This window comes from Apteryx mantelli, chromosome 25 (genome assembly GCF_036417845.1).
Source record: "Apteryx mantelli isolate bAptMan1 chromosome 25, bAptMan1.hap1, whole genome shotgun sequence".
Taxonomy (NCBI): domain Eukaryota; kingdom Metazoa; phylum Chordata; class Aves; order Apterygiformes; family Apterygidae; genus Apteryx; species Apteryx mantelli.
Window position 1 is genome coordinate 11,663,141 of NC_090002.1, and position 25,032 is coordinate 11,688,172.

General features: G+C 39.6%; 1 protein-coding gene across 2 annotated transcripts; it reads right to left on the reverse strand.

The window, feature by feature from the left end:
* Positions 1–103: 103 nt before the first annotated feature.
* CSDE1 (cold shock domain containing E1) lies at positions 104–24,789 on the reverse strand. 2 transcript variants are annotated; one of them, XM_013943585.2, is made up of 20 exons: positions 24,705–24,789; positions 19,974–20,387; positions 14,554–14,752; positions 13,704–13,813; positions 13,226–13,318; positions 12,598–12,695; positions 12,334–12,415; positions 11,854–11,982; positions 11,518–11,643; positions 10,155–10,367; positions 8,077–8,217; positions 7,821–7,979; positions 7,093–7,200; positions 6,100–6,275; positions 5,535–5,647; positions 4,687–4,806; positions 4,230–4,408; positions 3,064–3,227; positions 2,004–2,136; positions 104–1,383 (listed from the first exon to the last, which is right to left on the reverse strand). In XM_013943585.2, the coding sequence occupies exons 3-20, from the start codon at positions 14,750–14,752 to the stop codon at positions 1,336–1,338; spliced, it is 2,391 nt and encodes a 796-aa protein (XP_013799039.1). In that variant the 5' UTR covers positions 19,974–20,387; positions 24,705–24,789; the 3' UTR covers positions 104–1,335. The 2 variants fall into 2 exon arrangements, with proteins under 2 accessions (XP_013799039.1, XP_013799040.1); XM_013943586.2 differs by lacking the exon at positions 13,226–13,318.
* Between the last annotated feature and the right edge of the window lie 243 nt (positions 24,790–25,032).

Here is a 25,032-nt window from a genome sequence, read left to right on the forward strand (position 1 = left end):
CGGAAGGGCCGCGAGCGGCACCGCCGCTTCCGGGCACGTGACCTAAGAGCGGCCGGCGCCCCCTGGCGGCCCGGTGCCAAGCAACACACGGGGCGAGAAGGGAGACTTTGTTCAAAATCAGTAAAACTTTATTCTATTTCCATTCTTTGCCATTAACAGAAAAAAATTGGAGAAAGCAATGTTTGTTTTACAAAGATAATGCATCTCCCAGAGAAGAAAACCCTAAATTGAGAATAGAGGTAACATGGAAAAAAAAAAAAAAAAACACAGTACTGCCCTCTATTCAAAGAAAATAACTCCTGATCTTTTTGGTTAAAGTAATACTTAGACCAATCATTCAGTTTTCTTGCTTGATAAAGTGTGACTGGGGAAATAGGGGGAAGGGAAGGGGGGGAGGGGGGGGGGAAAAAAAAAGCACACAGACATCAACTATTTCACCTTGATGAAAGTCTCAATACAGCTATGGAAAGCCTAAGTATTTATTCTTTTACAGTACACTGGGTGCCGGCTGCAAAAAAGGAAAAAAAAAAAAAAAAGAGTATTCACTTCAGGCACAACTTTTTTAAATTTAAATCAGTAAAAGAAACTGGGTTTAGAAGCTGCAGTGTTCTAAGCAGCAGCAGATTTGTGCATTGTTTTAAATATATTTAAATTACCACACTGATGGCACACCTCAGCCTTATGAAATTCTGCACTGCATGTTTCAGAATGCTACAAAAATAGGTCTACCCTGGAAAGAGACTTTCATTGAGCTCTAACAGAAAATTGCTGGCTAAAGGACTCAAATGAAATATGAAAACAGTGTAACATTTGGCCACCAACTTAAGTTATCTGAACATTCATACAGATTTTTATATTAAGTTGAACATATTCCACCCTCATGTGGTCCTCAGAATTTGAGCAGAGTGAGCAGAAAGTGAGCCTTCCACACGAAGGCAGAAGATAATGCAACTGAGCGCTAAGGCATAGTAAAACCTTGGCCAAAATAACAAAGATAAAGCATATGTAATTGTAGTGCAGAATTCCATAAGGTCTACCAGAGTAGAGCTGTCTATAATGTTTACTCACATAGGCAATGTAGATTTGCAGTTACCAGTTGCGTTAAATGCACCATTCAAAACAAGCTTCTAAAATGTGATACTATAAGGCGCCACCTTAAGTTCTCCAGGATGCAACTGTGCATAATTTTAAAATGGTTTCATAAATTTATTTTAAACATAACATGAGAAGGTGTTAAAACTGATGTAATAGCTTCTTAGAATTTGGAAGGGATGAATTCAGTACCCTTCACCAGCCCCCATCACTCAGTCGTACTTCAGGTATGGGTTTTGTGAATCAGTCTATAACACCAGCCTGGCGAATCTTTCTCTCTGCACCAAATCCCTGCAGATAAGGGGGGGGGGGGGGGGGGGAAGAGAGAGAGAGACGACTTTTAGCTCCAGGGATCATGCTTTTAAGCAAAACTTGTTTTGTTCCAATGAGGTACAGCATGAGCACATTTTTAATTAGCTGCATTTGTTTCCAGAAACAGATAAAGTAGCAAAAAGGCAACCATGGGGATTCTGTGTTTGCTCTTAACAGTCCTAGACACCTCACGGTTTCCAGACACTGTCATCTTCTGTATTTCAAGTGGTGACAGGACTTCATGTGAAAGGCAAGTTTAGATACAGAAATTTCACTTATTTCTGAAAGGGGTATCAAATGGGCTTTAGAAGGAAAAAACAAACCAAGATACTTGTTATGGGCAGAATGCAACTAACAATTGGTTGCTTTTATCCATTGTGCTCTTGTGAAACTGCAGCATACGTTATTGACACTGAGGGTATAACGGTCCTTACCTTCTGACTAAAGTAATCTAGTCTCACACTGCAGGGGATTAGTTCACTAAGAAATGGACACCATGTTTCAAACAGTTTAAGACTTCCAACAGAGGAAGCAACGTTACATTATCTAAGCCAAAATGCAAACTGCAGTTCTGCAAGCTAGTCTTTTATCTTATGTACCTTTGAGTTATCCGGCCCCCTGGGCTGACGAAGAACTGTTAGACGAGGAGCATTGGCATCATCCAGATTAATGCTCTTTAAACGATTGACAAGTCTATCAGGACGTGGAGCAGCAACAGCCTTAGCGCCTTCACTGTAACAGAGTTAACCACACAGACCAGTGATGACTTTCCAGAGATGATGTAAGCTACCTAATTTATAGTCACGTTCCCTACTAAGGCATTAGCATAGTTCGAAATTGGACCTTCTGGAAGACACCATAGATGTCTGCCTTACAAACATAACTGTAAACACCGGATTCTGAAATAATAGTAGCTCAAAACAGTATTCTCCAGTTACTACTAATGTGTGCATGACACTTCCTGCATTTGTTCCCTTTGATTGAACCAGTAAAAGGCTCAGGCTGTGCTGTTATGCGCTGGAAACTCACATCTCTGAAAACAATGATAACAGATTCTTGAAAGCAAAATTAAGCATTAGCACTTCCATGGCCACAGGACAAGATTTCAAGCTTAAGCAAAATACACATTTTGAAGAAAACCACACTGCTTAGAAGTAGCTCAAAAGTACAAACTACTTGTCATCCCAAACAAGTGGTATGCCAAATAAGAAAAAAAGAGTGCCTGACACTGTTTTTCTGTTTAAAATGAAAGATAGATGCTTTCTAGAAAACAGGTGGAAGCACTATGCATGATGCAGAAATTGCCAGAGAGGCCACTAACTACCTACAGTACACTTAGTTTTCATACCATTTCTTAATTTCCAAGTAGAAAACTGTGCCAAGTCTCTACTATGTAGAATTTAAGAACAGATTTAAAAAATAAAAAAATAATAATAATAAAAAAAACCACTATGCAATTAAGAAAAGCTGAGTCTTGCTGCTGTGCTGTGCTGGCCACCCCACAAGTGCTGGCCGTGTTCTCAGGTGAAAGATTCTCACTGAAGCCAGCCAAAATTCAGAGTTCCACTTCTAGGAAGAGCTAGTTTCAGTTTAGAAGCCACATGCATGCTATTACTGATGTAGAAGTGTGCCAGATTAAGTTTAATTCCAAATCCTCACCAGACACGCCACACATTACAGGCACTGCATTTCCCTGTGCGCTGGTTCAGGATTACTGAGAACTCCACTTCATCCCCAGCCTGTAGTTCCACACCATCCTGAACTTCTTTGACATGGAAGAAGAGCTTTTTGCTGTCACCCACTTCATAGTTAATGAAACCAAACTGAAAACAACACACCACATAGTTATTTCTTTCACCTTTATCCAAGCAGATATAGTGACATACACGTTATTGCAGTTAAAAAAAAAAAAAAAAAAACACACCCACCCACAACACTTTGAAGAGTAAATGGAGCTTCTATACCAACAACAACATTTTGGCTGGAAACGATACTCCTGGATGTTTAGCCATCTATCAGGTTTCTAAAGCCAAGTCTACAGAACAAGTTCTAAAATCTGACAAGCACAGGCAGTAGTATTAAACTGAGAAAACCACTGCTGCATGTCTTTTTCTAAGACCCCATCTCAAAAGTTAGATAGAAGAAACCACTCCATTGTTTTGTCTGCATCACTGGTATAAAAGGTCAGTTACTTCTGTTTACTGTTTTACTCTTATATAAGGCAATATCCAGCAAAACCCATCTAGCCTCTCCCTAAATGACTAGAGCTTAGGGTTGCAAAATAATTATAAAAATAAAATGCATTCACAGCACCTAATTCTCTAAATATTTTGCATTGCAAGTAACTAGGACAGTGACCACCCGTCATATTTCAGATGGACTGTAATCACCAACTGCTTAATGCTGCGAAGAAGCTTCTTCCAGTAGCAGAGCATGCAAGTTTTCTTTTTTGTCTTAAACACACTTTTACTTAAATGCCCTACTCAGCAGTAACTAGCTAGATCAATTCTTAGAACATCCCAGAACAGGACAAAGTAGCTCCTCAGAATCAATCACAAAAGGAACTGCTGCTCAGTAGTACTGATTTATCAGCACCAAAGCTGTAGTTCACTTTTACTGAAACCACACTATGCAGATTCACATAAATCAGTATGTGGGTTACACAAAACTCATTCTCTAGAACAAGAGCATAAAGCAGTCATAGTTTGTGCACAACTGAAGCTTCTTAGATTGAGCACTGAACTGGGTTCTCATCTGCTCTATGCCAACTCAAACAGTTACTTCTGATTAACATTCATCTTGTCTTCATAGTGGTATTCACTCACCTGATCTTTCACACATTCCACTGTGGCTCTGCGGAAAGGTGTGATGTTAACAGCCATTGTCTGCCCATTTTGACCAAGAACACAGAGCTGGAATTTTACTGTCTCTCCCTTTTGCAGACAGTCACCTTTGTTCGCCATTCCAACAATTCCAAATGGATAAACCTCTCCTTTCATCTCACCTGGAGGGGAGGAGGTGGGAAAACAAGAGAGAATTATGAGTTTTTTTGTTTTTTTTTTTTAACTGAGAACATTTAAAATTTATTTTCAATACTAGAAACGATACTTTTACTGTCAGTAACATAGTGTAAATATAATCCTTAGCATTTCTATTTACAGTTCATTAAATTACTAATCTTATTCTGAATCTGAAAAGGGAACATGTAAATTTATCTTAACTATACAACTGTATTTACTACCATCATTAAAGCAAGCATCACATATAGGTGACAAATCTTACCATCCTCCATGACTTCAATCATGCCCTGGTATTCAGTCTGTGTGGGATCTACACTCCGCAAAGGACGAATTACTTTACCAGAGTAAACAGTTGGATCAGCTTCTTCAGTGATCCCATTCACTGAAAAGAAAGAGAGACAGAAATGAAAGAACAGAATGTTCTAGTCATACTTTTTGTTTTAAAGCAGAGTAAAAAGTACATCAGTATCAGCCAGAAGCCTATAGTTTGCACTGCAAGACATCTAGGACAGTGCACTCTGTCACCCAGGAAAACTGGAACAGCTCTAATTCAGTAATATTTAGCGAAAGCTTTTCTAGTCAACACAAGGGGGGAAAAAAATGGTACCTTCCAATGGAACTAAAGGCCTTGGAACATGAAAGGCAAATCATTTTCATTCGCTACCACTGCATTCCCAATTCCTGGATCATTTTAATCATTGATATCCTTTAAGCTTGTCATTTCTTTCTTAAGGCCCTAATACCCACAACCTGCAATTCCTCTTGAAACCTTCCTTCTGTGAAGGACACCACAGCTACTACAATTATTAAATTAGGTAGTTTTGTCACAAGATCTCTCCCTTTAATTAAAGGGGACAGAGTACGGTAAAGGCCCAGAGAGTTGCTACTGTCTACAGGATTGTTGTTCTGCACAGGTTTGTTCTTTGGTAACACAGGAAACAGCTTTCAGGAAACTTGTTACTGAGATTAGTGCTTAGTGGGCTTAACTAACAACCACATTAGGCATCCTCCTTTTGCTCTGAACTCCAACTGTAAAGAGATCATTAACAGACTTTACCATGAGCATCTTCAAAGACTATTTTAAGGAGAAATTACCAGGTACAGTCTTACCTGCATGCGTTTTGTTCACCTTTTCTGCACTAACTTTGTTTCCTTTGCCTTTTGACAAGCTGTACTCAACCGTGTCTCCAAGTTCCAGGCTATCAATATCACCACAGTATTCACTTAAAAAAAAAAAAAAAAAAAAAAAAAAAAAAAAAAAAAAAAGAATTAGGAGTAACTTCCTTTTAGTTACATGACAACAATAATGCTCATGCAACAGTAATGCCTTAACATGTAAACAGGATGATTAGAACCCACCTAACTGGCTCGGCACCCTGCATTTTTAAGAAATCCCCATCTGAGAAAGTGAAACCTTTCAAATATACAGTTCTCAAACTGTATTTCTTAGCCTAGAACAAAGCTTTCATCCAGAGGCCCAGAACACCAAGAACACTCACTCTAATAGAAAAACCTGAACCAGTCCAGCAGAGATAAGTAATGGACCTGAGACACCTGAGTCTATAAATGTGTGAAGTCTAAAGGGTTAACAGTCACCTCTACATAAGAGAAATAAAAAGAACACGAAAACACACTAGACAACAAGAGGGAGAGAAAATGAGAGTGACTGGTTCACCTGTAATGAAAAAAGATCTCCTTATCATGATTGGCTGTTTCAATAAATCCAAAGTTATCTTTCAGGGCTGCCACATATCCCAAAAGCCTCTTAGAACTATAGTTGCGTCCAAGCATTCTGACAGAAACAGCTGTTTGCAGACCAGTTCTTTTCACTTCACAAACGCTGAACTCAACCTGTTAGAGATGCAGACCATTAATGGGGGGGGGAAGCCACCCCCCATCCCCCCACACACACCCAAACAACTCATTTTAAAGCTGTATAGCTCTAATCAATAACTAGGTTCTCCAGAAAAGTCTTATTCTAGCCACCAGTCTCCCAGAAACATGTCAAGTCTTTTGACATTTACTACATTCCAAAGAGTGGCAGAGTGACACCAATGACACCTAGAAGGGCAAGTCATCCCCTAGGACTCAGATTCTTTGGCCCACTAAATACAGCCTATCTTCATGTGATTAACCTCTTTGTACACTTTTCCTTATCACCAGTGGCCCACAGTGAGCATGAACCTAGTTTTGGATTTTTAAAACAGTAATTAATGCTTCCATAGCATGGCTCCTGAACACTAACAGTTTTTGGGTTGCCCTTCCAGATCTCTCAGCACCTTCGCCTTCCTTTGCCTCTCAAGCTATTTCACTCATTGAAGATGTTCTCCATCTTCAAAAGCCATCTCAAGGCCTTTATGCTAATCTCTTGAATATTCATCCAAGTGGAGCTACAACTTCAGGACAAGAATTTCTCATTTAAATCATCACTTCCATAGGAAGACACTACTTTCATGTATGTCTCAACACGTTTTAGGATATTTTCTACATAGCTAAGAAAAATAAAGCCACTCAAGCTTAGGACAGAAGAAATAGGTGGCATTACGCAGACACCTTGTCCTTCATTTCTTCTGAAGGAGAAAACAAATGCAACAACAAGGCAAAGAGAAGCTCACATCTGGCAATGCACAGAAAAAATATTTCCCAATGATATACTTAGTTATATTGCCTTATCTCCTATCTGGGGATTAGCAGATCCTTCCACATCCTTGGCCTGGTAAGGAATGGTCAATTTTACTCCACAGTCGTCATAAACGATTATTCCATCCTCAGCTTCCTAAAGACAAGGCATCAGGATTTAGCAATTGGCTTCTTATTTGTAAGTAAAAGAAGTTTACTACATACAATCCAAGCATCACTCAAGAGTCACAGAGGGTTTTCAGTAACTGCTCTGCAACTGGTTTAAAAAGCAACAAAGCAATCAACTCAAAGCAAGCAGACTAACAAACACAAGCTTTAAGTGATACATTAAAAAAAAAAAAAAGAGCTTTTTCCCTACACAATATTTTTAAAGTGAAGAAAGTACCACTATTTCAAGTATTTATTGGAAGTTCAAGTATTTGTCAGAGTTTAAAGAGGCATGAAACCTCCTCTAGCCCTAGAAATTTCATTTCAGCTAACTAAAGCATCTTCTGCAGTAGGAGGTAGAAAGAAGTTTCCCATTAAGGTCCTGGAAATTATCCTCAATAGCAGCATCATTACAAAGCAGCAACCATACTTTTATTATCTTGTTTCACACAAGTTAGTTTTAATGACTTCTGTCATTAGCTATTCAATGTATTTCACATTTATATAGATAAGCAGTACTTCAAAAAGTTGAATTAGAGATTTTAAAGCAGCCTCAATGTCCAAAACAAGAAATACAAAACAGCTACTTCACAATAGCACCAGCATTACCTTCTCTTTGCCTTTATTTGGGCTAGTGGCTTTGGCTGGAGTGGCTTCTTTGTCTATAGTGCCCACAAAACGGTGATCTGATTGGGTGTGGAAAGAAACCGTGCCCTTTGGAAGTTTTTTAATCCTTATAGCATGATTTCTTTGAGCAGATAGCATATCCTGAAAAACAAGATTGACCAGATTTTAGGCAGATGACAAGCTATTTTTTTTTTATTTTAAATGAAAATTTAGTTTGCAAATAGATTAACTCACTTACAGGGACCACAGTAAACTCTACTTCATCAGAAATATGGAGCTGGTTTCCGTCCATAATTTCACTGAAGTGAAAGAACATGCGAGCATCCCGATCAACACATTTAATGAAGCCAAAGCCATCTCTCATTGCTGCAATCACACCCTGAGAATAGACAGGTGGATAATAACAGCTTTATTAGAAGTACGCAACATCTCCCTGCAGTAAGATACAACTGTGAAACATGTAATAATTTCATAAGGTTCAGGACCTGTATTCAAATGACAACATTTCTTGGTATATGAAATATGTTTCCTTGCAAACTGTAGCGCTAACACCTATGGTCAACCTGAAATGCAAACCAAATCCTACTTACCTAGTTTCACAACTGAATCTCTTATGAGTAGTGAAGTAAGTGGAAAAGATAAGTTGAAGCCATTAGCAAGAACTACAGTTAAAAAAAAAAAATGACATCACTACTACACATAAAAAATTTATCTTGAAAGGGGTGCTGCTACAACTACATGCATTATCTATACCAGTACATGATTCATTTATATACGCATACTTGTGAGAAATATTCAAGAATCAATTAAAAAAACAGATCAAGAATGGTGATCTGATGGAAGCTTAAGACAGCAGACTTTCAGACAAATTGAATTCAAAAGCTTCCTTTCAAAGAGGTTTGTTAAAGCGAGACTCACATCCACGGGCATGTATTACAATGAGTTAGGTTTAGTATTTTAGTAGCCTTCCTGATAACTACTAAAAATGGAATGCTGAAGGATAAGCAGAATATAACATGCCCTATTAAGTATCAAAAATCCTTTTCTCGCCCTCGCCTTGTTAAAAAAGGCTCCATGAGCTTGCTTAAAGGAGTTCGTGACTCAAATTAGGAAGTTCTCTCCATACTAAAGCTTAAACACTGTTTAGACAGATTTTATTTATTTTAATACAAGAGCAGCACCAGACTTCTGATAAAGATGTTGGTTTGGATCATTAATTCAGATATAGTAATGCCTGAACTGCTAGTTATAGCAACTTATGGAATAATGTGTGCATTTACGTAACACTTTCTGCTTTAGCAGATAAAACAGAATAAAAAAGTAAACCATCTATCTGTATGGAATATTTAAACAGGATACTGAATATTTGGGAAATCATGAATGAGTGCAGACTATCATCCATGTAATATAGTAAACAGAAAAAGTAGTTTACAGCAAGATATCACAAGTCAGTTTTTTCTTCTTACTCTTCTGCCCTTTTAAACTTCAGTTATTATCAATCTGACAAATTCAAAGAAGAGAACTTTTATAAACAGAAGTGAAAGCAAGTTTTTTCTTAGTCATGAAATTAATTCAATCTTTGTTTTATAAACACTCGTATTCATAATAAAGTGTACCACTGCTAATAACACTCAATTAATTCTTCCTGTGTTCTCTACAGGAATCAAAGATACGCTTTTATACTGGTCACCACATCCATCTTAGCCCCTGTACTCCACAGGGCTTTTTCCACGTGACAGAATGCAGCTCTTTACCAGCCTTCTGCTGGATCCTTAAGCAGAGGGGGAGAGATTGTCCAAAGAACATGAAGACCAAAATCCAAAAGCTACATGCAACACCTTTTCCAATTCTTGATCTTTTCACTACTTCAACTAGAGTTGCCCCAGTTTCTTACAGTTTTCCTAAGAAATGAGTAGTTACCTATTTAGATTAAGGCCATGCAGATTTTTAACTAATAGTTCAAGACTGTGTTACTTCTGTGTCCACAATAATTCAGCTAGCAATCCACTCCAAGAGGGACAATTAAGGTCTACTTTCTACTGTGATTTCATTTTATCAGTAGTTAACCTTTTCTCTTTTAAATGAAAGAGGCAGAGTATAAATTCTGGATTTTCTACTATTGAAGAACATTGTTTGAAGAAGACATCCGAGGATTTCATTTCAGAAAAGGTGAAAGTCACTACCATGATATTTACATTAAGTTACTGTTAAAGACAATTCCAGCCCCCCATGTACCACCTTCATTTCACCTCAAGAATAACAGTAATAAAAACTACTCTTTTTAAAAAAAAATATTATCTAAAAATAGATACTTGCCATTTCTCTAGTTTCATTTGTAAACTGGAAAGTATTGGGAAGAACCTCAATATTGGTGGCTCGTTCCAGTTTGTCACGTCTGTCTGTTGAAATATTGAATCGAACGTGGTCACTTTCCAGCAAGGTCACCTTGGATTTTGTATCTTTGTCTCCAAACGGAAGTTCTTTAGGAATCACAAAGTCGACTTTGATGCGGCCAGGTAATGGGTCATTCTAGTAGCCAGGCAGTAAAATACAAAAACAAAACAAAAAACACACACATGACCAACAGTTAGTTTATCTACAAGGCTCAGCATTCAGAGCTTTAAACGAGCACTTGTGAAAACACTTGCTTAGCAGCATGGCCTCACTTATACATTTGGGAAAGGAAGACACCGAGTTGAAGTGACACTCCTAGACTATAATGTCATAGTCAGAACTTAATTTGGTTTCTATCTATGTATCAAATTCAGCAGTTCCCAGGATATCAGTTTCAACATCATCACAGACAAAACACTTGGTGGAAATACTAATGCTGGCAGAAGAAAGAAGTACTGGACAACACCAAATGTCTGCTGGACTCGGACCACTGTGCTTTTTTTCCTACCACTACTAGTTTGAAATTTACTGTCCACAGCCAAATCTGAAATGTTTTTAGCACCAAATGTGTATTGCCAGAAAAAATAAAAAAATCAGTTTCAAGAACTAAGCTTATAACCATACTTACAACACTTCTAAAGGCAGAGTCTTTCTTGTTAAGTGTTAAAAAAAAGCAAAGAAAAAAACCACACACACACAAAAAAAACACACACCACACACTCCTCCCCAAAGCAGGAGCCAACACAGCAATACAGGCTGTCCCGCAGTAAATAGTGTAAACAGAAGCATTTCTCTTCACGCTTTCCTCAAAGCCAAATATTAAAGTTGAAATTATGCCTCAGTCAAGAACCTCATTACCTCTTAACGCTTACAGGAATCTAAATCAGTCTTACTCCAGCAAATACTTTCTCCCCTTTTCACTGTACTTTTGTCTTAAGAAAAAACAAAACAAAACAAAAACAAAAAACACACACACACAAAAACTCAAAATATGTTAAAACAACTCACTTTAGAGGTACCTGAAAGATTAAAAAAATGACAAACCAACGTACCATTACCCTGTATTACCCTAATTCTTGCCTCTTTAACCTTTAGAAAAATTACATAAATTACATATTGTGACTGCTATCCATGGTTGTTACAGTTAAGTCCAAGCTTACTCTTTTGCTGTGAAGTGATGCTTACACACAGACTGTTACAGGAAAAGGGGACCATTTTTACTATTTGACCGGAATTCTTGCTAGTCAATACAACATTTCAAGCCTCAGCAAATACCGAAATTCACCTGATTTTTGCTGGGTACTTTTGGAATTACTTTGGTTACAGTTCCTTCAAAATGTTCAATGCTGATGTCTTCAAAAATGACAGTTCCTTGAGGCAGCAGTCTTACATCTGTTGCAACTTCTTTACCCTAAAAGCATAAAGTCAGTCAAATACTCACAGACAAGAGGTAAGTTAACATATATTTTCCAAAGAACCTCCTCCCCCTTTTTTGCAAGTGAATTTGGAAAAATATATATATATTTTATATATTTTTTTTAGAGAGAGAGAGAGAGAGAGCGCGCGCTGTCCAGTTGTGCTCTAGAACCTTGTCTTCAGTTTTTACTGGATTTCGTCTTACATTTCTGTCTTTGATTGTAAACTCCACATCATCACCAGGCTGTAAGGCTTCTAGGTCACCTTTAAATTCACTATAGTGAAAGAATATCTCCTTCACGACATCACCCCTCTCAATAAATCCAAAGGCTTCCTAAGAACAGAACAAAGTGTTTAAGAAATTGCCAGATAACTTAACATACCAAGACAAAATTTTACAGTTACTAGTAAGCACAATAGAAGACCAAGCCAAACACATACTGCAATTTAAAGAGTACATACACACAGCTACCATACAAACACATTATGGAAATACATAATACTGCCTTTGTTAAGAAGAATATTAGTATCAAAGATTAGCTCATTTAAACTGTTTCACCCAGTTTACACCCACAGCTCCAAACTCTTAATGGCTCTTAATAATCTGAATTTACTACTTGGAACATCACCTTTCTAGAAAGCATTTTATCTTCAAATGCAATATTAAAGCTAAAGCATCACTTACTTTCATGGCACAGACTACTCCTTGACAGCGGGCTTGTTTCTTTTTTAAGAGCATAATGTTACGAGCACTTACAGCACCAGTACTAGAGGGGAAAAAAAAGTAGACAGAGCAAACCTGATAAACAACTGAAAACTGGAGCCAAAATTAAGATTGTTTTCATATGTCATTTCAAAAGCGTTTCAGTTCTTGGAACAGGCTCGAAATGCTGCCTGATCACTGCCTGACCAGATAAAGTATGAAGTTAGAAAGGCAATACCAACTTACTGTTTGTTTGTATCAATTACAAAATTAATTTTATCTCCAGTTTCCAGCTGTACATTTCCTTCAACATCCTCCGGTGTGTAAGTCAGGTAAAATACCTCCTGTAAATTAATGTTGACAAATATTACTCTATTTGCAAAATAAGCTCTTTTCAAAGATTAACACAATTTTGCTTACTAACAGTATCTGATATCAAAGAAATAAATTTAGTTGAAAATAGAAACTGATAGAATACTGCATGCAAAAAAACATTCATTCTTTCATTGTGCTGTTTTGATGAGTCCCTAATAAGCAACTCAAGTTGAAAGTTTTGTACATGGCCATCTTTAAATGTCAATTTCTAAAGGTTAAAAGTTCAGAATAAAAATGCGTTACATAACCTAGCTTCATTACCTTTTACAAAAAAACAACTATTTATCTCTACATTAAGTTCTCCATAGATATGGGCAAGCAAGCTGTCAAATTAACATTTGTTTGTAGTAATTACTGAAGTTTGCATTTTTACATAAGAACTACAACTTTTAATTAAATTGCATTGTCATTTGTCTACATTAAATTGTGCCAATTTTTTTGGTTTATAGACCACACTGATGGATCAGTCAAGAGTTAAAGGAAAATGCGTGAGCTTTACCCCATTACGTTCGTAGCATACACTCCCTGTTGGACTCTGACCCGGGGCAGCTGGAGATTTACTCTCTAAATTGTGAGGAACAGCGCACACAACCTACCAGTCACAAAAAAAAAAAAAAAAAAAAAAAAAAAAAAAAATCCATTGCTAGTCATTTCAGGAGCAGCATTGTGCCATACAAAAATTTCAATATGCCCTACTATACACTCAGGGACGCACTTCAAATGTAACAAAATGGGATGCCATGCTGCAAAGTTTTAAACAGAGACTACCTGTTGACTGCGAGAACTGTTTATAGTCAAATAAAAGCTTAAACTGAACCTCTGAATTTTTGCCAGAATGAGAAAGATATATCTCAGTATGGCTGAACACTCTATGCATTTAATAGGCATGCTAAATGCATCTGCCAAATGCATCTGCCTTTTTGTACTGAATAAAGTATAGAAATTGTACATAGAAAGTAGGCATCACAGCCACTAACTTGTCCATTTATTCGTTCTTCAGGTAGTATTTCTGGTTTTATCTTCACCAATTTAACAGCGATGGGTTTTCCAGTTCGGCGATCAGAAGACACTTCAAACTCAACATCATCTACAAGACAATCAAACATGATAATGACATCACAGCCATAAGTTGTGTTTTAAAAATAAATAATAATTATAAAAAACCCCACTAACACTGACATTTGATAATTTGCTGTTTGTACCCAAAAAACAAAGAAAAACTCAGATGTCTTTGTTACTGAGAAAGAGTACTTTGCAGATTTCTCTCGCTATTCTACTTATTTGTTCCTACTGCTACTGAACTGGTCTCATGTAATGGCTTGCCCCGTTCAAGATTCCTTTCAAGATTCTGCCCCCTCCCCCCCCACCCCCACTCACTGAAAAAGCTCAGACCAGGTAATATATGCCATTAAACAGTTTATAACCTTCATTGCCACATTATTTAGCAGCATGAAGAAGGATCATCCCCCTCCTGAAAAAACAAACAGCTATCTTCAAACTAATTCTAAAAAATTGAGAGAAAATACTGAGTTTGTGAGGTATGTTATGCTATTGCCTAAGCACCTGAATCTATCTTCAGTTATACAAATTTGACCTAACACTGCACTTTTTCCAGAATGGCTGCAAGCAGTATTAACACAAGTGGCAAAAAGCTTAAGTGTTGGTAAGGTCAGTCATTGGGAGTGCTAGATTATTAATTCAATTGTCTTTTTAGCCTCTCAGAAGCAAGCACATGCATTTGTCAATGCTATAAGGTGCAAGAATTCTACAGCAAGTGAAAAGATTGGTCTTGACTCAGCCAAGAAGCTCGGCAAGTTGCCCGATTACCTCCTACTTTGAGCTCCTGTAAGTTGCCATTATACTGTGAACAGTGGAAGAACAGTCTAGCTTGCCGTTCTGAACACTGAATAAATCCATAAGAGGTCAGCAGTTTTTCTATAACCCCAGTCTCACGCAGCGCTGCCGAAGTACCATTGGGGTACCCGTTGTGTCCATTGTTGTGGAGAAGGTTTGGATCAAAGCTCATCTATTTAAAAGGGGGGGGGGGGGGAAAACACAGATCAATAAAATAAGTTTCTTTTCTTCATCCCCACATGGCAGGATGAGAATAACAAACACAAAGAGCCTGTGGACGTTACTGTAACAAGTAAACTCTGATTATTTTTGTAATAAAATAAGAATTCCAAAACAGCTAGGCTTTTGTAAAACTGTTATCCTTAAAATTTAGACAGACAACATACTTACAAAATAGGCCAAAAAAACCCCAAAGAGTGAAATAAAGCTTGCTTAGACCAAGACAAACTTCTGACTTATGATGCAACAGTTATGAACCAACAGTACTAAGCCTGCAAAGCTTGTTTCCTAGTTTGACTCTTTAGACTTTCAAACTAAAAAGCGAGTTCTAAGGATTTTTGCATTTTTGCACAGATATGGAATTAATACCCAGAACTAAAATTCAAACTAACATTTCTGCAGTATAAGGCTCCTTATACTACTACTAACACTAACCCTAAGTAGTATAAGGTTACTAGGGTAGTATAAGGGTAGCCTTATACTACTTATACTACTGGAGAGACTGAGAAAACTTGATTTCAGCTTTAACTTTTTTCAGTTCAATGCTGTTTTCAAATCAACTGTAAATTAGCTTGTATCTATATCATCTGTTTTTCTTTTCAAGGCACAGACACAGCTTGTAGAGATTTAGAAATCCTTTTACAAACACATTGGCTTTTTGATATGCAAAAAAGGTTTCATTTTTAAAATCAGCTATTTCCATTTACAGGTTAGCAATTAAAATCAGTTAAAATACATTACACCACATCAAACACTGCAATTCAAGAAAGACTATTCAAGACAAAAAACAGAAACAGCCAACATGCATCTTGGAATACAGTTTCAAAGGGTTTTACTTGCTGCAGTATTTTGGAAACATAATGAGACTATGTCTGTTCTGTTTTGTTGTCACATCAAGCAGAAAAGATTCAAAATTAGTCAACAATACATTTAGCAGAGATAAAAGGCTCCTGAGCAACTTGTAAAAACAGTATGCTTTTTACTGTAATACAGGCATCTAGCTTCTCAACTTATTAAAATGTATAGTTAAAGCATGCCCCATTATGCTGTTTGGCAACCAGTTTAACAACGATCCCAAAGAGCACAGCAAACCACTTGCTGTCAATTTTTTTTAAACAAAAAATTACAAGTTTCCTGCTAAGGGAAACTGACAACATTAATAAAAAAAATTACAAGAAATAAGGATAGACAGAGTTTTGACCTCCATGAGAAACAAAGCAAAGCATCAGTCCTCACACCACTGTACACAACAACTTCTCAGCAGGAGTTAGCCTGCAACCATTAACCCTAAATGGGATGGGGGAAAAAAAACAAAAACAAACAAACAAACAATCTGCGGGGGGGGGGGGGGGAGTTTAACAGTGGTAAAACATATTGGTATTTGTTAGGGGTAAAACTGTGAACCATAACACGTGCTATTTCATTTTTTTTCCTGGAACATTTCCACCTTTGTGTTACGGTTTACATTTTATTTCATTAGACTTTCAAGGGAACAGTGCATTGCACCAAAGTGCATTTTGGTACAAGTGGCATTGACACTCATTCCGCAGGGGGGAAGTGATATTTTTAGGTGAGAATTCTTAAAACAGGTTTTTCTTTTTTTGGGGGGGGGGGGGGGGAAGAGAAGGTATTTCATAATTACTCAGGAAGGACTGAATGCTTCACACTTGTTGAAAAAGTGTAGATATTAAGAATGTTAAAAAGTGAGAGCATATTTACAAGGTAACCAACCCTATGACTCCCCATGCTACTGAAACATGTGACAGATGTGCAAATCGCTGCCCTGACTTACAGATCTCTGATAGAGGGGAGTCCTCTTCTGTTTTTTAGACCCAGATGAGGTAGATGTAGATGAAGAGAAAGATAAAGGAAGAGAAGGTGGGGGAGCTGCAGGAGGGGGGAGAGGATCTGATGACACAGTAAAATGGTTCTCCATCTCATACAGCTGCGATAACATAGTACAGTGTTATAACTAGTCAGTCGTTACAAAGCACAACTTTAAAAACATCCAAGTCCTTGTTAACTATCCCAAATCTTTTAAGAAACTCAGTGAACCAGTAAATCTGTTATAATTTCTGCATTAAACACCCATTACTTCCTTGTTTCACACCTCATTTTTCTTTCCACTCTTAGAATCAGTCACAGTAGTATAGCCAAGTGTTGCACAAAAGCTGTAAGTCTTAATGGGAAGATATACCAGCAGCAAAGATGTGCACACATACACCTCTGATGCAGAAACAGTTGCAGAGACTAAACATGTTCTGTTCATCTAAGCTATAAGAGAAACTACTAAACAATTTAGAGTCTTTTTCATTATTATGCTTCCTCCCACACACTATAAGCTCTTGCAAGAAAGGACTTACTACCTACCTTTGCCTCTCGTACTTAAAAAGAAAGGCAGAAAAAGTGAAACAGAAGAGTCAGTTACTAGTTCATTAAAATTATACATTAGTACCTTCACAAAACCAACGCAGGTCTCAGCATGGTTCCCTGAACACAAATACTTAGTGTATCAATTTGTACTTAATATTAGCACATATGCAGTTGTCCAAACTTGCAAGTCCCAAGTCTAGCAATATGTGATGCCATATAGCAGTTCTTTTATGTGAGCAGGTAAGTTGAAAGAGTTACATACAGGATAACCTAACTCTCTAGGAAGGCCCAAGACTTTTGTTTCCTCTCTGATTTCATTGTTAGCTTTCCATGCCTTACGAGTTTCCCTGTGTCAAGAAGGGCAGAGAAAAGGTGAGACCAAACTCTAACATGTATAAACACCTGAAGATCCTCAATAGGCGATGAGCACCTTTTTGCATTGCATCTCTGTGGCAACTTCCAGAGGACCTGCAACCTAAAACCAACTTAAGTTGCTACTGTTTTAATTGTTATCTGCTTTGCATAGCACAGTGTACAATAATTTTGCTACCAGCTTTAGAAATGTGTATGTTCAGCCACATTTGGCAGTGCCAAAAAGCTTTATGGGAATGAAAATACTCTATTTCAACACAGAATCATAGCACCAGTGCAAAAAAAATTACAAGCTGGCAGTTTACAGATATCAAGAAAAATATAATTCCTACATGGACAGCTGCTTCACAGCTAAGTTAAGCATAAATTTTTTTGTCACCATAGTCAAACTGATAGCCTCCACACCATCATGGAATTAAGTAATGCACTGCATTACATAAGAGCTTGATCTTCTACAACAAAATAAATGAATAGATAAATGCAGAAATTTTATCTGCTAGAGTGACATGAAAAGCCACAGCATACACACAAGCATAATTACTCCATCTCTTATCTATTCTGCATTCTTATTCTACAGTTACTAAGACTCAAGTTTTGGGATACCCTACAAACCTGATCAAACTGGTATAAATCAATACTCTTACATGTTATAAAATACTAACGTGTCAGAAAATATAGCAAACTATAAAGTCATGAGCTGTTAGAGACCCCTGGAGGACTCTAGCCTATAGTCCTGCTCAAAGCAGAACTTTTGCTAGTAAATCAGGGCAGCAATGGTTTTGTCTAGCTGAGTCGTGAAGACCTCCAAGGAGAGGTTCCACAACCTCTCTTGGTAGTCTGTTCCAGTGCTGTGATATCCTCCCAAAGAAGTTTTTCATAATGCCTAGCCTAAACTGTTAGAGGGTCAAAGGTCACACATTGCATTTTTTTTTTTTAAAAAGAATGGATTATATTTAAAGGACACAAATATTTTCTTGAAATATCTAACAAAAATGGCAATAAACAAAGCTGGGAAGAGTTACAGATTAGGTCCTCTCAGCATAATGGTCTAAAATTCAAGGAGGGAGAAAAAAAAAAAAGGACAAAAAAAAATCTTGTGCTATAAGCAGAGGTCACTCCATATATGAATTCTTATCTTTTGAAGATAAACCCTAGGATACTCCATGTATGAAATGCCCTTGTGGGAAGGCAACAACTGAAGTGTTTGATTTTAAGCCAATCCAGATTTTGAAACTCTCTTCAAAAACAAATTGGTCCTGTAAACAGGATGGCTGGGGGAAGGGAGCATGATGCATCACCTATTTCCAGGTGAGTAACAGGCAAAACGATTAACCCATTCTGAAAGCTCTTATCAGTGTGGCAAATACCTTTTGTGAGTTATTGACAAAATGGCCTCTTAATACCCCTGAAGCAAGACAAGTACACAAACACACACACCCCTGCCACACTGGCAAGGACATTAAGTAACAGATTGCTACTAAAGGTGCATTGGTTACAGAAAACAACAAAAATCTGCAAAAAGTTAAGTTCAGAATAGCCTAAACTAGGGTTAGAAAACCACATTGCTGTAATCTCTTGCTCAAAGGCAAGACATGCATTAAAAGCTCTCAATGCATCATCGCATGAGCAGTCTGGGGCTAGAGCACAAAGAACACCTCATCTATCAGCTAAAGCCTGACAAATTCAGCGCAACCAGAGATATACTTCTCAGGGTAGCACTAAAATTTCATGTAGGGGGAAAAGATAGGGCATGATAATTTCAACAGCCTTTCCAGATGCTTGCCACATTCCTGTACCTGTTCAAACTTAACGTTATAACAGAGCATAACAAAAATCAAACACAATAATTCTGTCAGTTTGTATGTATTACTTACTAAGAGTATTGTCACAAAACTGTACTTTAAAAAAACTTCTAGTAGAAGGTTGCAGCATATTAATGTATGGAAACACCATTTGGTTGGACCTACAACATAACAGCTATATACTGGAACACAATTACTACCTGGCTGTGCTGTCCACTGCCAAAAGTTGACCTTTAACACAGCTGACCTGCCAGTTTACAAGAGTAAAAGCTATGAACTCCACCAGTGTAAGTACATGGGGGTGGGGGGGAACCACACACCTGTGCAAAGAAAATTTAAAGATGACTAAACATGTTACATGAACTGATTGAAATAGTATCAGCTTTGGAAAAAACAGTGATTGGAATCACAACCCTACTGTCCATTACTAATAGAAACATTAGTAATGAACACCACTCTAGGGAAATAAAACAATTACTGTTAAATAGAATTAGAACCATACCACAGTTGCTATTATCTCATCATCTTACAAACAAACCAGCGTAACAGCGGAGAACTTCTGTTAAGAACTTGGTTCCTAATAAGTCTGGGAGCATATACAGCTCTTTATACAGTGCACGCACTAACCTCGCAGTAATATTCAATTATTGCACTTTCAGTAGTATTAGCCGATTCTTCTGTTTCACACGTTTCAGAGGATGAAGACTGCAATTATTAAAAAAAAAAAAGGGGGGGGGGGGGAAGGAAAAAAAATAGCAAGAGAAAGTGATCTATCAAGCTAATAAAGAATACAAGTGCTGCTGCCCTAGGCAGTTTTATACAGCACTGGAGAAAACAAAGACTACTAGCAGCGTTGGGACGTGCTCTTCTGAAGCTGTTGAGTAGGCACAAACTTCTTGTTTCAGATCAAGCGTTGTGTCTTCAGTGTAAGTTTCCTCTTCTTTGGTCTTGTGTTGTTGTTACGATGTGGTATGTTCCTTTCCTGATCTGAACTTGAAGCAGCAGTTTCAGGTGGTAAATTCTGTTCTGTTACACTTCATACTGGAGAGGGAGAAAAGACATATACACTAATTATAACTTTAAAAGAAGGTTTATTATACATCAGTATGAGTTGTTCCTACCACCAGATACACTGCGTCCACCTTAATACTGAAGATTTGATCCACGCTAGGAAAGACTACCTCACAGATGTACTTTGGCATTCCCTTTTTCAGTTCTGGTCTCCCAAGAAGCTCTATCTCTAAGCCAGTGATATGTTTCCAACTTCAACCTCTTCAGATGCAGTTATGCATTCCAGGAAAGGTCCCAGTTTGTACAATTAAAAAGAGCAACTTCAATAGCATAATTTAATAATTTATTTTAACAGTTTAACGCAAATCTTAGTCCTCCTATTGATACTATCAACACCTTTACACATATTCTGTCTCACAATTTAATTAACAAGTGCTTGCACAAATCTTCAGTATAGCAATACAGTGAGGGGGAAGAAAAATAGAATTTCCTGACAATTTTTATGTTTTAAAAGATAAGTCAAGGATTAACAATAACCTAAAGCACCTTTGGTTTCGCCCCAAAATAAACAGGCTTCTTGATAACGCCTAGAGATGTTGTATACTTGCTTCTACAAAGACAACATGCGCACAGGCATAGCATGGAAAATAATCAGTGTCATTCTCTGGCCTTTTTAAAGATTTGTTTGCAAAGTGTTGATAACATACAGATAGCACATGCATAAGTAACACAGAAACCTAGCTATAAGTATAGATAACACAGAAGCCACTCTGCAACAGCAAGTAGCTAATACTTCTCTCCCAAAATTTTCCAGTATTGCTTTGTGTTTTCACAAGAAAGTGGTTTAGATAAGCTCCCACCTGGTACCTAAAATTGAAAGTTTATAGAATCAGAAAGGAAGGGTTTCTTTTAAAAATTAAAATCAAGCTTTACATTGAGTCTGATGTTTATTCAATAACGTGGGGGAGGGGGGGAATGGAGATTTTTATGGCCAGAAGCTGCTAGGAAACAAAACAGCTGTGAATCTACAGATAAACTAGAATGCTAGATAGCAGTCTAAAGGCATAAAGCATCTAAGCATATAACTCTTGTCCAACACCTTCCACAGGACCACACCAAACAAGCAGAGATACAGACAAAGCCTGCTTTCCAACTTCAGTGGGAAAGTGAATTCCACAATTTACAGTGAGTTTTGAGCTCTCTTTAGTGAGCCAAAAGCCCGAACTGCCCACTTGAAAAAGAAGGAACTTAAGTGATTAAAACCTGAATGCAGGGATAGTTAAACACTCATCACAGTGAAAATGCTGACTGCTGCCAAATGCTACAAATAAGAACTTAGCCCCCAACGATGGAGGGCTGTATGCAAACTGATCACCCAGTTTTCACATGAGTTAATCTTTCAGTGACTTCTCATCCATGTCAAATATATTCCTTTCGTCACCACTCAGAACACCTTCGGGTTGCCCTCATCCAGTTTCTCACTTAGCCTCATTTGTTTATGTGCAGTGGTCTGACAAGAAAATGCATTTCAACCCAAAGGCTGAGTTTGTGTGTCTTTGAGCTGCAACCTTTTTCATACACATGGTTTGTTTTCACACCAGTACCTTTCCTTTCCTTAACATTAAGCCATATCAGCAAAACAAGTCCACATCTCTCTATATAATTGATGTTACCAAAAAAAAAAAAAAACTAATTTGGTAATGTTTCCTAAAATACTCCTATAAAGCTATATTTTCCACAGTGAAGAATTCTGATGAACATGTTCTTCTTTTCATGACCAGATCAGAAAAGGATAAAGTTAACAAGCAAGTCTATCAAATGTCTGTTTTAACCACAGCTGGCTTAACAATTATCAACACAGTCTAAGAAACATTAAAGGTTGCCTACATACAGCATTTCCCAGAAACAACACACATGAATTCAGCTTGCTTTCTTCTTTCCCCTTCCCCATACCAAACAAATCTGGTATTAGATATTTACAATGAAAGAGTCAATTATAAAAAATATATATATACACACACACACACACACACACACCAAAAAACTCAAAGCTATCACAAAAATACATGGACCACTAGATTTTTCACACACCTCCTCATAAGATACAGGCAACCCTTATCACAATCTTTTTTAGAATAGTATCATGTTTTGGACAGCATTTCATATCACAAATGAGCTGCCCCTCCCAAGAAGTTCAAGAGGAACGAAGCAGGCACACACTGTATCACAGGAATGGCACAGAGACATTTAGAGTCTTTTATTCAAGTATTTGCCTCATCTAATCAGACTAAGAGGATCAGAACTCTACTGGAACTGTAACATACATCACACTACATATTTTCTTTTGCTGGCCACGGGACACATTACATTTTCAAAGACATAATCGAGACATCTCTTCTGCCCAAAGATGCCTAAAGCTAATTTAATCAGATAATGGAATAAAGCATAAGCTTTCACCTTAAAAGCTAGTTTGAGCTGATAACACGATCAGTTTACTACCCTCGTCGTTAAAAAAAAAAAAAAAGGTGGGGGTGTCAAGCAAGCATAACTCAAGTAAAATCAGTGTGCATCTGCCTCAAATTCTTTACTTTTTAATTCAGCTACTATAAATAATCCTCCAAATGGTAAACAGCCTGAACAGCTGCCCAGCCTCCAAGTCACACTGGTCTCTCCGCATTTGTATATTTACAGCTGAAAGGATTAATGCAAAGACAGCGAAGAGAGAAAGCTACAGAAGTCCTGTTCCTAAAGTCCTACAAGCCTGGAATTCATTAAATAATGACTAGTTGTCACATAAGCATGTTTTCTGCTTGAAACCACCTACACAGCCTATTGGAAGAACCTGTCAAACTACAGCCACTTTTCTGTTTCTCATTTTCTTCAAAAGAGCAGGTATGCAATTGGGAGAATATGTATTTTACCTAACTAAAACATGTGTTTCTAGAATTAGCCATCTTCTACACAATTCAGCAAAGATCAAACACTATTTTCAGCATGGACAACACAGCTATAAAATGATATCTGGAGACTAACTTACTCCACATCTTTTCAGAGAAACCTCTTGAATATCAGAAAGAATACTAACTCTTGAACACCCCGATCAAAACGTGACAGCAATGAGATCAGCTGTCAACATTCGCTGGATTGGGTAAGTCACTTTTAGGTCAAAAAACGCAGCTACAGAAAAATCGCTATAAACTTGCACGGACATCTGCCTAACGCATAGACGCATTTAGAATCAGCAATGAATGCAAACAGCAAAAACAAAGGAGCGCTTTCTTTTAAGAGGTTAGCGGTCGGGAAGAGCCCAGCGTTCGTTGTCAATCCAGACAACAGAGAACCAGGCCCGAACAGACGGGGCCACCCGAAGGGGCCTGCGGCGCAGCCAGCGCCGAGCGTCCGGGCGCTGCCCGCCGCGGGAGCGCAGCGCAGCGGAGCAGGTCCTGCGCACTGCGCTGCCGCAAAATGGTGGCTGCGGCGCAAGCGGCGCCGAGGGGCGGCGCCAGGACCCCAGCCCGGCGCAGACCGCGCGCCGCCGCCCGCGCTGTGACAGCGGGAAGGGGCCGCGCCGCGCTCGGCTGCTTCCCGGCCCAAGGGAAGGGCAGGCGCCGAGGAGGGAGGCGCCGCCCGCCGCCTTCCTCGCACGCTAAGGGGGGCGATGGCGGCCGCTCCCCCGCACACAAAGGGATGGGGGCCTCGTCCCCGCGACGGGCGGGGCTGCGCGCGGGGCATGCCGGGAGCCGCGGTCCACCCAGCCTCCCCCGCCCGCCCGTCACCCAACTCCGGCTCCGCGAGCCCCCGCGCCCCGTCCTCGCACGGCGCCTGCCGGGACCCGTAGTCCCCTCGGCACGGTCGCCGGCAAGGCCGGCGCCTCTCAGCCTGCAGGCCCCAGCAAGCCCCGCGGCCGAGCGGGCCGCGCGGCACGCCGGGAAAGCGAGTTCCGGCGCCACTCCGGCCCCGCCTACGCTGACGGGCGGGACTCCAGCTCCCAAGAGACCCTGCGGCAGGGCGTCCGCCCGCGGGACCCCGGGAAACGTAGTCCGCACGCCGCGACGGCCGAGCAACCCACAACCACCAGTATTCCCTCCCCAGGAGCAGCGGCCTACCAGGCCGGTGCCCCCCCCCCTCCCCCGACCACCCGACCGCCACACCCCGCGCAGCCGTGGAAAGCAGATAGGCAGCTTACCCCACCGAGGCCGCTGAAACAACAGGTACGAGGGATACAGATTCGGAGGCTCCCTCTCCCTCTGCTACCGCCTTCTAAGGACCCCTAACACACTCTAGTGTGCGCGGGCGCCGTCTCCACAGCGACGGACGTCCTTGCCGCCCGCCACGAACCGTACTCACCCCAACAGCTCAGCGCCCCCGCTCCAGCGCCGCCATGAGCAGCACGGCACAGCACGTAGGAATAAATCCCGGCCTCTCGCGAGAGCCTCGGGGTGGAGCCGCGCGTGCGCCGGGATGCCGCCGCGGGGTGCACAGCGCGCATGCGCGCCTGGCGGTTGGCCAATGGAGCGGCGGACGCGTGCAGGCGCCCCGCCCAAGCTCTGAGAGGCCGAGCGCCGCGTGCCCAACGGGCGCCGCCGGCCCGCCCCGCGCCGCCGCGCGAGCAGAGCCGTTACTGCCGCCGCGCGGGGCGTTGCGGGGCGGCACCGACCCCCCGCCCCTCAGGCGG

Excerpts from the sequence above, each read along its gene's own strand:
- CSDE1 (XM_013943585.2), bottom strand. The coding sequence starts at position 14,752 with ATGAGCTTTGATCCAAACCTTCTCCACAACAATGGACACAACGGGTAC. Across the intron at positions 11,644-11,853 it reads TTACAATCAAAGACAGAAAT|GGTAAAGAAGTTGCAACAGA; the intron begins GTAAGACGAAAT and ends TTATGCTTTTAG. Across the intron at positions 8,218-10,154 it reads CAAATGAAACTAGAGAAATG|GGTGTGATTGCAGCAATGAG; the intron begins GCAAGTATCTAT and ends GTCTATTCTCAG.